Source organism: Lottia gigantea, assembly GCF_000327385.1.
Source record: "Lottia gigantea unplaced genomic scaffold LOTGIsca_92, whole genome shotgun sequence".
Lineage (NCBI taxonomy): Eukaryota > Metazoa > Mollusca > Gastropoda > Lottiidae > Lottia > Lottia gigantea.
The window spans coordinates 25564-40102 of record NW_008711014.1 but is presented as its reverse complement, the minus strand read 5'-3'; the positions used below and the strand labels follow the sequence as shown (position 1 = coordinate 40102).

Genomic DNA, 14539 nt, shown 5'->3' with positions numbered 1-14539 from the left:
AAATTTCTGTTTGAAGATAATGTAGGCCACAAGCAAAGGATTATACGAAACACAATTTAAATAAACAATAAAGTATATAGCATAATATCAGGGTTGACGACATTTATAAACACATAAAACAAATATATATACATATATACCATAACGACTAGCTATAGTGAGAGTCACTATAAAGTGAAGAAAAGAACAATTTTAAGTAGATTTTAGAAACGATTCATATATATCGTTTTGACTACAGCATTTAATTCTGGAACGTTAAAAATATAGCGATATTAAAAAGTTGTACATGTTAGTATTAGCCCAAGATATTAAAACCGGCTACTGGCAGTTAATATCAAATATAAGCTATTTAACTCTCGACTCTCTTTTCACAATTTCTAAGTTCATCCACCCATTAATAAGTTATAAACCTGTTATCAACGAGTGAATGTCATTAAAATTGAATAGAAGCAAATATCCTTCTAGGTGTTTAAAGATCTTTTAAATAAAGTGACTGAAAAAGAATATTTTTTATTTTCATCTTAACGTCTACTTTCAATTTCGGGAAAGTAGCCCTGGGTGTATATACGTACCTTCCCCCTCCCCCAACAATGAAGCCCATGGTTTATACTGACATAAAAAAGGGTGGTGTCATTCGGTGTATGATGGGTACATTTCATACTTGTAGGGGTAAATGCCTTGATTGTGTATACGTATAACGTTTGCAGTAGATTATTCAACGATCAATTCGATTGGGTACCTTTAACGATTCCATTAGAAAATCGGATACTGTTGATAATCTGTCTATCGTAGTGTCAGGATCGAAGCCAGAATCTCTAGACTGGTAAGAAATATTTGGACTCACTGAACCATCACAGCGTAATCTTAAACACGCGGAAACTGACTTGTACTTATCCGAATCACATTCTTAAATTAAAGCCATGAAAATCAATAGAAATAGAAAAAAGCCCACATCATATTGCAATGATTTGAAAATTAAATAAGCTGATTTGGCTTCCTGTAAATGCAAGATTTTTCGGACCATTTTTATGCATCAATTATACGAAATAAAACAAGAGACAACCCTCACAATACCTCAAAAAGGTTAATGAACTTTTACCCAAGAGCCTAGACTTTGTATACATAAATAAACCAAGTACAAACCGCAAACGAAACTAAATCTATAACAACATTTTGGCAATACATTGGTAGTAGCAAATAAATTTTTCACACGAGGAAGTACATCAATCTATAAATAAGAAGGTATTTAAAAAAAAAGAGGTACCAGGTGTCTAGAAGAGTAAGCATAGCCTACCTGGTGCAACACCCGCAATTGCTGCTCAACATACACAACAAACACGACAAATAGGGAGGATAGTGACTTCCTAGATTGTTTCATCCAGTCTAATACCACTATGAATAAAACAGTAAAACTGTTATCATCTAATCTCCTTGGTTTCACTAAAAGCCAGTCTCATAATCTCTCGGAGATTTCCGGAATCTTCAAATTGTCATGTGGAAGAATTAGGTCAAACTTGAAGTGAAATTTAGTAGGACACGAAATATACACATTAATACCTAAATAATCTAAATTTGTCCGAAACAAATGATGTATTGTGAAGTGGAAAGAGTAGACTATCTTTCATATCTACGAATTTTTTCAATTGGCCATGACAAGTTTCAAGTAAGTTACAAATACAAGTTCTTGGTATTAGGTGCTGGCTTGATATATCGGAATACTGTCATTCTTTTCTATAATGCACGCTAATCACTACAAAACAACCTTACACTATACACATGTTCATGGAAGTGTTAAAATGGCCGTGAATGCCCAACTTGTTAAAAAGTTCCGTATTCAACCTATAACATGCCCTGGTAAGTGTTAAACTGGCTATGGGAGGTCTCCAATTTAATTACAGTGACGCCTTCCCAGTGTTGGTCTTGCGGATAAAATAATTAGCACAGATGGTATGGTTTTACTGCCCTAGATTTAGAAACCTGATAGACGACTTATTATGTCGGCTAAATTCATAGACTGACCATGTACTGTCAATGTAATTACAATTAAAGTCACCTTGAATTATATCTTGTCCTTATAGCTAGAACCATTGGTATGGCTATTCACTAGCTTCAACAGTGCCGGTTCTTATTATTTTACCATTTATCAATTCTCCCGAAGGAAACCGTGAAACAATTTGAGATTTTGAATCGTTTATCATTTGCTGTAAAATCTATACTCCAACCGAACAGACACAGTACAAAAAATATTCATTAATCTCAGTCCATGTTGCTTAGTTACTCATAAAAGACAATTATTGATGGCATCAATCTTTGCAGTAAACTTTGGCAATTTTCCGATTTGAAGGCGTGTTTAACATTTTGCAATCGAAGCGTGGTTATCGTTTTGTAAAACGTTTATTGCAACCCAACAGAAAAAATTTAGTTTGAAGAAGCGTTTAATCACGTATTACGATTAACTGGATACAAAAACTTCTCAAATTTCAGATTTAAAAAAAATTTAATTTAGCGGAATCCAATAAATTGCACGATGCCTAAAAAAGAGTAACGTTGCAATCTGGCCCAAACAACTGTCAAAGTTTCCAGATTGATTATTTTGGTAAGAAAGTTAACTGTAATGGTCGTGTTAAATTAATCTGATATGTCGTAATCAACTTGATTGAATTTCTAAGGTCTTGACATTTTCAATTATTGGTAAGAGTTGATGTATTTTTTATGAAGTTTTCTGGGAGACCGAACCACGATTAATGGCTTAGAGGACTGTAATACTCTATAATATAATCTCGACAATCTGATGGCAATCAGAGAAGGTTTCAAATTAAATCGATTTTAGCGTCTTGCCTTTTTGCACCCGATTGTTTAATGAAGATGAACAATGTGTGCAGTCAAAGGGATTGTAAAGAGGTTTTCCAAATTTTCACCATTCCGATTTTCAGTCAGGTGCTGTGGTTCCACTAAAACTGAGTGTTTCATGACGTCACTAATCGCGAATTGCCTTATGCGGTAAAGAACATTAATAAAGTCATAAAAAAATTATTTTTGTGGAATTGCAGAAACCACAGACGTCTCACTGAAAATTGGAACGATGCAAATTGATGCTTTTAATGTCCGTGATGAAAGTTAAAAAATTTAGAATACCTCTACACAATCCCTTTTAGAAGATTCTGTACGACAGTGACAATTAATTAAATGGAGTCCTTCCTTTCTGCACTTTATTAGTTAATGATGATTGTTTTTTTTATATTATTTTAAACTGTTTATTATTTACGTCTTCTTTACTGCAGAATACGCAAGCAATAACCCCATGTACTTGTTGAACAAAGATACTCTCATCTCATTTATCTGATAGAACTCCAATGCTTCGATTCCCTACAGAACAAACTATCTCCATTTATTAAAAGTAAAACCTGCAATTGTGTTCCGATAATATTAGATTGACCAATGCGTCGAATAACACAATTGCTTATGATTACACCGTATCAAAGACTTTGACAAACGAAGCACAGTCCGTTGGGACACGACCCACTTCCGTTACGTCTTTTATCCGACGATCGACCTAGATAAGATAGAAATGAGCTCATCTGGTTTATCAAATGGTAAATAGTTATAAATCGCACTAGTGTTTAGAAGAAATGAATATTTTTTCTATCAACCTTGAAAGCTCAGGTGTTCTTTATGTCATAAAAATGAAATTCATGACAAGGAACACGTGTTATATTACCCCAAAACACTTGTTATTTCTTTTGTTCTGAACTATGTTAAAGCAAAATATTTCAGATTCTGCACTTTCAATTTTCCTCTGAATGCACAACTAAAACAGGTGCACCTGTATATAAATTATGATCAGATATTATTACATTATTAACTATTATATTTACCGAGGCCCTGATTCTATTAATAAACGTTTCATCAACTGACGTGGAGACCACCATTTTGTAATTTGTTTCTTTCCTTAACGAAGTCAAAACCATTTTGATGAACCGTTCAGTATTAATGGGTATTCCGCTTTTTGTAAAAAGTTTTCATTATCAAAAACATCGTAAAATTGAATATACCTGAAAATATTTCTAAAGTATGTTATTTATATCTATGTATCTTCTTGATCAATCTGAATATGTTTTAAAAGTGTTAATTTATTACGGAGACTACTAATTGTTAATTAAGCAGTTTGACCTAGTTTTGATGTTTGGCATTATCATGGCTATCACATTTAAAGGTTTAGAAATGGGTTTGTTGGAACATTGAAGCCTTTATCCAAATTCGACTTATTAAGTGGAGGAAGAGATTTAAAAATGGTTGTGAACTACGTTTATGTGTGTTATTTCTATTTAAGAACCAAACGTTATAGTTTCGTATGGGTGGTATTGTGATCTTACCGTCAAGCCTCCTATGATTGGTTATTTCAGATTGTTTTCCTCATTGGAAACAATAATTTGGTGATACAATTACAGATAGATGTGCCTTAATGATATTAATCTCTAGCAGTATATATAGAATTAATGATAATAATAAAAAAACACGTGGAGCATCATATTATATATTTTAGAATGATTAGATGTTACAGGAAACGTTGAATTGTATCATGTACAATAGCAATAAAACTTAATTACAGAGATTTCACACGATGCAAGAGAGTTAAAATAGCAACTAAATAAATTAAGATAAATTGAATACATACATACTGTTACTTTATGTTTTACTTTATGACAAAAATCAATTGAACTTCCCTTGTGTTCAGCTGTATATTATTTAAAAACATTTTCATTAAAAGTTTTGTCTAAAGTAATCTTTAAGCCCCGCGCTCAGTTATGCGCTTTGATAATCCTACTTTCTCAAGCGTTTTGCTATCTTTACAGTTACCTATTGAATGACACAAAACGCTACAAAAATATTCGACACGTTTGTTTATCGAACACAGTGTAGATTCGCCAAGATTCGAAATACTTATCAAAGCGGCTAGTTCCGTAGACAAACTATTCAAACGATGAGCCGGTATTTTCCTGTATAATTAAATATATTTTATCCATAAAAACATGTGAGATGCCAACGTGTTCCCGAAGGATTTCAACAAGTTTCCGTGTGCAATACATGCCCAATAAGCTGATAACTAATATAATATGTGAGATTGCTCTAAGCTTGTTGTGTTGATATTGTGTTTGGTGGATGCAGTTACCAGCTAAACTATCATTGTAGATTAGGTAGTTGTTGGTAGTCGTGATAATAGGATCGGGATCAATTGGATAATTTGGTACTGTTGGTATTGCTAGTGAAAAAATATTTAGTTCTGGCCAGGTCGAGTTTCATGGCAGTGAAACAAGGTCCTTGGTAGTTTGGTATGAATTACTCGATCGTCTTCAATCTTCTAAAACCTTTTTGATAGTGGACTAATTGTTGTTGCTTATTTGGTTTGGTTTGGTAACATTATTGTAAAATATTGGTCATTATTAGCCATAGGTTTATATAAGAAGCTGTAAAAACACAAACGTCTTGAAATCTTGTCTTATTTTAGCTTAATTAGCTCCCATTGTATTTATAATCGTCTAGTCATAAAATTCATCATAAGCCGATTTAAATTAAGCACCAAACATAGTAGTTTTGTATTTGTTCTGCTGCCACAATGTGTTCAGACGACGCTCTTGAAGTAAAGGTTAACGATATACAAACATCAGGAACCAGTCTCTTAGGTTGCTATTATGATACCGTATACTGATCAGTAAATATCGTTGACCAGTCAGGGGTAGTCAAACTTTTTATGTGTATCGGAGACACTGATATCGTCGATTTGTACCATTCTAATTTTCAACCAGGCGTCTGTGGTTCTTTCAAATCCGCTAAACTAAGCGTACTCCAAGTACCAAAAGACTTTGACCACGTCATAAAACGATTAGTTTTAGTGGAATTGCGAAAAAAAAACTCAATCGAAAATGGAAAGATGCAAATCGATGTTTTCACTGCTCCTGATACACATTAACATAAAAAAGTTTTAGAAAACTTCTTTATTATTCCTTTAAGACTGCTCTATTAGACACGCTATACTATAATCGACATTGACAAGACTGTTATAGAATAATTAATTGTTGAAACCTTTCCCAGTCTATCAATAGTATTGGAAGAGTGACAAGAGACGTTTTGTGGATTCCTCAGTAGAATTTGAATTAAAACAATAACATGTTTTCGTGTTCGCAGTAACTTTAATACTACAATCTGTACAACACCATAGTTTACAGATTCACATTTCGCCAAATCTTTATATAGGAATTGAACAAATACTACCGAGAGTCTTAGATTTTTTCCGGGTTGATGAAAATGTCAACTTTGAAAAATTCTATTTTTGAAAATATGATTTAACAAAGGTGAAATTTCATTCCTATAGGTGAAACAATTTCACAGACAATTGTCTTGAAGGGAAGTGTATTTGTATCAGATTATCAAAACCAAAGTATATTTTCAAAGTCAAATTCATACAATTGAAATCTTAATTTAAATAGTAGTTAAAGACGTAAAAAATTCAACTCTGAGTTCAGTTTGTTCGGGAATAACGAGTAGTAAGCCTAAACATCCCTATATCCTATATTATGGTTAAGTTGACTGTTGATGAAGCTGATAATTACAATGTTAATCACTTTGATTGTATCGTCTACCTTCTAATGATGGACATGGTCAACATGAAATTGAGATACTTCATGAAAATTGTTTTCTATATCAGACCATTCCATTGGCGATTATGCGAAAACGGGTAAACGAATTCTATCAAAATCATGGCTAATGACCTTACTAGTGGACGAGAATGTCTCTGAAGTCATTCTTGGGTTGGTATAAAAGCCAAACCGACCAGCCATATTTCACAACTACCAATTACTACGACTACCAAACTATACCTAGTTTGCGATATCGGCATCCGCTGGAAGCGAACGTTCACTTGTCGTCTACCAACCAACCAGCCATATTTCGCTCCCGTTTGGTCGGTTTGGTATTTTACTCCATAAGGTTTCAAGTCTGGATTTCAAGTTAATTTGAGCCGCGTTCTGACATTCTCCGATGGTGGGGATATTGGGTCGTAAAGTTTCACCAGATGGAATTTTAAGCCTGAGTTGAGCTACTTAGCTAGTGTTATCAGTCATAATACTTAATTTATTGAATCTCAAATTCCACACACAAAAAATGAATTCAGAATGACAATAGCAGTTTAAACATTTCATTGGTTAATCACTGACATTTATTAATAATTTAATCATTACAAACAAACAATTTACCTTACAGAATTTCCGAAAATCTAAATTTTATCTTTCTTTATTTTTCGACAATAAGGTCCCTGACATTAAATGCAAATGTTCTAAAGCGATCCTTTTTTTAAAGATGGGTTTCCTTATTTTTTAGTGTCAAATCAGCAAACTATTTGAATAATTGTTGTTTCTAATGAATTATTATGTCTTCATAGCTTTATGCTCTTATTGCATATAATTAAGAGTTTTAACCATTCATAAATATCCCATGTATGTGCAGTTTGGATAAACAAAAAAGACTTTTTGACCTTTCTTGATCGGTCACTCATTGGAATTCTGCTGGTAATTCTGTTCTAATTTAGATAATTATGAATTACTTAGGGACATGTGAGACAAACTGGTATTTTTCCAAGCCATTAGAACAGCTCTATTTTATTTTCATATAAGTATTAGCATTTTCATTTCATAATTAAAATAAGGGAACCCATCTTTAATGATAATCATGAAATTGTCTTGTCGCCATTAAAACTGAAAATTGCCAAAGTATTTTGATATTGGATAAAATTGGAAATCTGCAGGTTCCCTTCGTTCTCTGTCTAGATAATAAACTCAGTTCATGTAACTAGATATTTGATGGACAGCCCGTGTCAACGTTCTATTATATATCTATCACGTTCCCTGCTTATCTTCCAAATATAAAATATTAAAACTTTGTGATAGTTGACAGGAAATTGACAACCTAGATAATCTGGTCATTAAAATTATATGAAAATATCATCGGGGGATTCATGGTTATCGTTTTCAAAAGAAAAACCTATTTTTGAAAAATAATGAGTTTGTTTAAGCATGTTTTATGTCACATTATCTCAGAAAAAAGAAAGTAACGGTTTTTAAGTAATGTGTAACCATGATGCCAAATGTGATTTTTATCTCTACTGATACCAGCCGTTTGATGGTGGTGATTTTGATACGCAGAGGCGTGCGTTGGTTGTGATTTATTTCATCATTTCCTCTTTGAAGTGCATCAATATCTCTAGAAATGAAGTGGAATGTTATACCTTCCAAATTAAGCTAGTTGATGCGCCCAACGCCTTGTGAGCAATACGATGCATTGGTGCCAGTATCTTATCTTTTTTAGCCTATATAGTCGACATAAGAAACTATGCTTAATTCTTACATGGAAACAACACTCTATCCACTTGAGACGGAAATATCTGTCAGTGAGGTGGGTCAGAGGGGCTGACATGGAAAAAGCGTCTAGTAGTTCGGATGGGACAATAAACCGAGGTCCCGCGTGCTACAGGCTGTGCACGTTAAAGATCCCTCGACAGTTGGAAATCGAAAAAGAGCAGCTAATGCAGCTGTCCTGGCAAAATTTCCCTCATTGCACCCTGCATGGCGTTGCCCATCTTCATTAGCCCACATGGTGCAGAAAAGTAGGACGTAATATTCCATTCATTTCATTTCATTTCTAGAAACGAAGTGGAATTGTATACCTTCAACGCCATGTAGTGTACACTACGATGAAATTTGCGGGGGTGAACAAAACTACTCTTTTTCGATATTGAGCTTTCGGGTGATTTTTTTGCCTATAATCCATTGCACATGGGGACCTGTTTACTGTTATGAGTAAATGGGTATCATAACGACATGTATCACTGACACTGTCGTAGGAGTCATGCGTCAGGTCTTCATTTATTTCATCATTCAAACTTTGAAGTATCTCTCTCGAAACGCGAGAGAACATGAAGTGAAATGTTTTGCAATAAATGTTTGTTCATAAATTGAGCAGCCCCCATATACTGTACATTGAGACAGATCGTGCAAACATGCTGCCACGAACATTCTCTTTTTCAACTTTGAATTGATTTTTACAAGGGGGGCTCGGTTTACTGTTCTACACGACCGATTGGATACCTTTTAATGTTAGTCATTGCGACATGTATCAGTGGCAATGACAGAGAAGTCGAGTGTTAGGTCTTCATATATTTCGTCATTTCAACTTCCAACTGATGTATACATGTATTAAGAACCAAGAGAGCTCATGAAGTGGAATATTTTGCAATACCCCTTAGTAGAGGCGAGCTGTCCCATATATTGTGCAATGAGATTGTTGCAAAGACAAAGCTGTCACTGACTGTCTTTTTCAACATGCAAGTGATTTTAGCCAATATTCCGTAGTATACGGAGATCTCGGTTTACTGATCAATACGAGCAAATGGAGGACACTTTTCCATGTCTGTCCTAGGGACATATATCATCGACAGAGGAAAATGAATTGAAATGAACAACTTATACCTATGGATCCAAACCAGGTCTTAGGTAAACGGGTAAGAGTCGAAATGTAAAATTATGAAGTTAATGTGAGATTTTTGTTAGAAGTAAACAACAAAAAAACTGTGTATCTTCTTTAAAATTGATATATTTAACTTTCAGTATAATTAAGAAATTCCTAGCATAGAATAGCAGATATATGTCATTCCAACGTCTATTTTTCTTCTACTGCCCGGATTCTATTGATGCCACAAATAGCTGATGCCATCTTCAAAACTAAACCCGACGAAGTATTTGGAGCCAGAAACGGTGTTACAGATTGAAATTTTATTTTTAAACGGTGTTGATAGGTACTGCTGACACGATTTCGTCTTCCAAACAATGACTGACCATGTATTTGTAGCAGAAACAGATTGCATTGGATTAATTCATGCCATTGGCAGTATACTTCATCTTCAAAACTAAACCTGACGATATACTTGTAGCCATTGATGCCGTTGATTGATGCCTCTGGTAGCTGATACCGTCTTCCTCAACAATGACTGACGATGTATTTGCAACTATTTCTAGCCTTCTGACAAGGTACAATTGATGTTGTTGATGCCGTAAACAAAACGTTAATGTAAAATATGGTAGTGAGAACTAATTACGCTTGAAATAAGTGGAATAACTCAGATAAGACAAGACTAAGAGTGGAAACAGTTTGAAGAACCTGTATGTGTTGTGTTGGTTTCATCACCGATATCATAGATTAAGAGAAGTGGTTGCTATTTCTAAACTCAGACCTTAAAGTGGTTTTACTGCCAAAAACCCAGTTCTATGAAAACTGTTGAACAAAGATTGATTTAGACAGACTTGAAAGCAAATCATTACTAAAGACGAACTATTAGGACTCGATCTTAACGATGTACATTGGATTTGTGTTAACTTCTTTAGTCTAGTTACATCAATATTTGATTATAGTGATTGTAAAGAGGTTATCTAAACTTAAATGCACCGAGGACAGTACAGGCATCGATTTGCACCATTCCAGTTATCAGACAGACCTCTGTGATTCTTGAATTTTCACTAAAACTAATTGTTTACGAAGCTATCTAAATGGTCCTTTCCGATAGTTACGTTATTTTCTTGAAAAAGATAGCTCTTTGAAGAGTTGCTCTTCAATGTCAGTTGGGTTTGGCTACGTTTCAATGAAAAAATGAGCCAGAAAATTATAATTTGGGATTTTCTGTTAAAGCCTTAAATTAGCAAATACCATTAATAATTGAAATCCTTGAAAAGCACTGACTTATTTTAACAATGACAATTAATGGCAGAACTACATGACGTCGTTTTATTATGTCCTACCTTACATGATGTCAATATTTGAGATAAGAATACTGAAACCTATGTAATGTTTTGTTTTCTGACAATTTTAGATGATCACGCTTGCAGAAAATGACCGGAAAAACTCGTTCGTTAACCGATATATGTTTGATGTCATCGGTGGTTGGATTTTTAGCTTATAGACAGCAGAAAGACCACAAACATATCAGAATCCCCCGTGCTATGCTTAGAATGGAGATATAAATTGTCGATGCGTTATGTTTAAAGTTTAATCATTATAGTGTACAAATTAATATGAAATATTGAAATTTCAGTTGTCAAGTATGAGTCCATATCGTATTTGATATTGCATAGGTCGTATAGATGTGATAGATGACAAAATAAGCACGTGTACAATGACTAATCAGAAGTTGTACTCAATAACAATTGACATTAAGAACCTATGTATGAATCTTATTAGACGTATTTCAATTCAGCAACATGGTTTCTAAGTCAGGAGGGTTTGAGATCAAAGAATTAATGCATTTCCATGGATTATAAGAATGTCTGTTAAAAGAGTTGTTATTGCCTTTCATCGTGGAGATTTAGTTGAGAAATTAGCTATCTGTGCTTTCATAAATGGACTCAAAGAAGTTTAATGATAGTAAATGTAGTTTAACATCCTCCTTAATGCCCCTGGCTGAGCTAATGAAGGCAGATAACATTATGCAGTATGCAATGAGGCACATCATTGTACTATGACAGCGTTTCTAACTTGTACTCATTTGGTTTAATGCCTCATCCGCAAACACCACTAGACGTTTTTGTCTTGTAAACCTCCCGACTGGACCAATATGGGTACAAATAGATATATAATAATTCATATAGTATTTTGAATCACAAGTGAAACAGTAAAATGATTCAGAGTAAACTGCCATGTGGGTGTTGGGTGTGTTCCATGCAATATATATCTAAGTTTCTAATGTGTATCGGATTAATAAGTACTTGTGGTACCAAGATATATGTATTCTATAAGTTCTAGATGTAATTAAAATCGATCAGTGACCTATTATACATGGTCAACTACAGATAACGACCAAGCAACCTATTTCAATTACTCGACCCCGATTTATTTTCTAGAATTCTTGGTTATTTTTAGAAAGTAATTCGTTACGATTGGTACTGATTTATAATCAAATTGTCGAGTTGAAATCCAGAAATCTAGTGGTCTACTAAATGAACGTTATCAATTGTGCTTGAACATAATCACCTCTCGTAGCAAAGAATGAATTGTTAACTTAACGTCTTCTTTAACGAATAATGATTTGAGCTATAGTTTCACGGTGTGAATCTGTTTGAAGGGAATTCTACTTCTTAGATAGAAAATAAGATATAAATTGGCAAATTATAGTATTTTTTGAGTGGACTTACCTGGTGTCATAACAATACAATAGGTATTGAAGGGAAATAAACATTATGAACAATAAACGCTATTAAATGCGTTTGGAAAATGCGTTTTTGTGAATGACAGGAGGTTGAATATCTAAGTTCTAACTGGTATATTTCCTATTCTGATATGAACTATGAAATAAGCACAGGAAAACCATTGATGCCTTATATTCAGATGTCGTTTCTTTCTATTTTCAGTTGACAGTATACGATGTTATATTTGTTCCAACACCAACAACCTAGCATGTGGATTAGATTTTAAAACGTACCAGTTTAAAACAGAAGATTGCATAGATCCTAACGCTAAATGCGGTAAACAGACACAGATGCCCCTAGAAGGTGATGTTTCTACTCGTGAGTACTAACACAAGGGCATCCCCTAACTAATCCCAACCTACTCCTGTAACCTTTACACAGTACACGCAATCCACAGACCCCTGATTGATGACATACATACTCTGCAAGAATAGCACTATACAGGCATACAGTAGTTGTCATGACGTTGTACTAAGGATTTGATTTACCTGTCAGGTCAAATATTTGAGCCTCCTTGAAAGATTAAAGCCCATCTTCATAAGACCTGCAAGATACTCGACTCATCCTTGAATATGTGAATGTCACTGACAGCAATATATCTTTAGTGATGGATGATACCTTTTAGATAAGTCACTTAACTAAAGTTAGAACAGTGTTAAGATTGTAAAAATCATGTAGTAAAAAGATCGAAGAATAAGTAAGAATACATTACAATATTGTGTGAATTAACTGTCTCAGGATAAAGTTACTTTCTGTGTCAAGACGAGTTACGAGAACAAAATACTAAGACGGCTTAATCAGAAGCCATTTATTTTAATTTCTGGCACGAAAATAAGTTGCTCTATCACTAGATTGTGACAGTAATACTAATTTCCAGTATGTAGGTCATTTTTGTACATATTTGAATGGTGTATCATTGGAACCGCGTTTAACCGGTTGCCGACAATCTTGAAACCCCGATAACCACACACTTTTTTTTACTGGAAACGGCATATTTATTATGTAAAACCGGTACATGTATACTTCCGATTTTGTTGCATCTTAGTGTGTCCGTTGATTGCGCATGCATGTACAATAGACAGGACGTATGAATAAACATGGATGCCGTCCACGACAAGTTTGGTTTCAGTTTAGAAGGATTATATACTCGAAACTTTCCCCCGACCCTTTCCATATAGTTATATATCGCAGAGTAAGACATTGTTTAAGAAGGACAGGCCATGTTCGCCAGAATCTGCGATTAACTTTGTCAACTTCCTCACTTTTTTGTAGACCAATGTCCACATCGCAATTTTAGTACATTTGTAAGGTGCATTCAACTTTGGCCAACATTAATACTCGTATCTGACCTTGTCGGTTACTGAAGAGACTGTACACCTAACCAAATTTTATATTTTCTATTTCCAGATGGTTGGGTCGGTGTTCTAAGATCCTGTTATTTACCAGGATCGCTTCCGGGGATTAACGAAACCAACGGATGTCACATGTGGACGAATTACGATCAGAACTTTACTGCATCTTACTGTTTTTGCGATACAGACAAATGTAACAGTGCATACACTTTCCACTCCGCCCCTCATTTCATTACATTTGCAAGTGTTTTAAGTGCTTTGATTCTCTGTATGCAATAATAGTGTTGTATAATTTGTATGGAAGCCAATCTCGGCCATATCAGCTCTTCTGTCTTACCTTTAATAAAACTTTGGACGGAAGGCAACAACTCCCAGAAATGGCCGAGATTGGCTTGAATGGTTTTGTATGATATTTGCAAATTGTTAAATATGTCAACCGCGTGATACCCTAGCAACTGTTTCTAAAAATGTTATTTAGTTTTTTGTCAAAATATTGAATGATAATCTGCAGCAAGTGTGCGTTGTATTTTAGTATGCAATAATCTGTAAGACCATTGTGAAAAACAATTGCATAACGTAGTTTCTATCAATCATTAGGTGAGATCAAATAGGGACCAGAGAATTGTCAAAGCTGGTCCAGTCCCATCCTTTGCCATCCTTCCTAATAAAACACGGAATTTCTATACAATGGGTGATAAATGCACCTGACCAGTAAAGTCCGGCTTTGCGCCCCACTTCAAAACACTTTATATAGTCAGAGAATGACCTGAAACCTGTTGGTGAAACTGGTTTTTGTACAGATAAACGAGACAACACAATGGTGCCAATAGACGGTGTACGTTTCCCGGTGTAGTGTACGATACCGATTTATCGATGCAGTGGAATATAAAAGAAGCCAATCGT

General features: G+C 34.5%; 1 protein-coding gene across 1 annotated transcript; it reads left to right on the top strand.

Moving 5' to 3' along the window:
- Positions 1-1796: 1796 nt before the first annotated feature.
- LOTGIDRAFT_169984 (hypothetical protein) lies at positions 1797-13915 on the top strand (the record flags this gene model as incomplete). The annotated part of the gene is made up of 3 exons (XM_009068624.1): positions 1797-1854; positions 12447-12602; positions 13692-13915. 3 exons carry the CDS (start codon positions 1797-1799, stop codon positions 13913-13915), a joined length of 438 nt encoding a protein of 145 aa, XP_009066872.1.
- Positions 13916-14539: the final 624 nt, after the last annotated feature.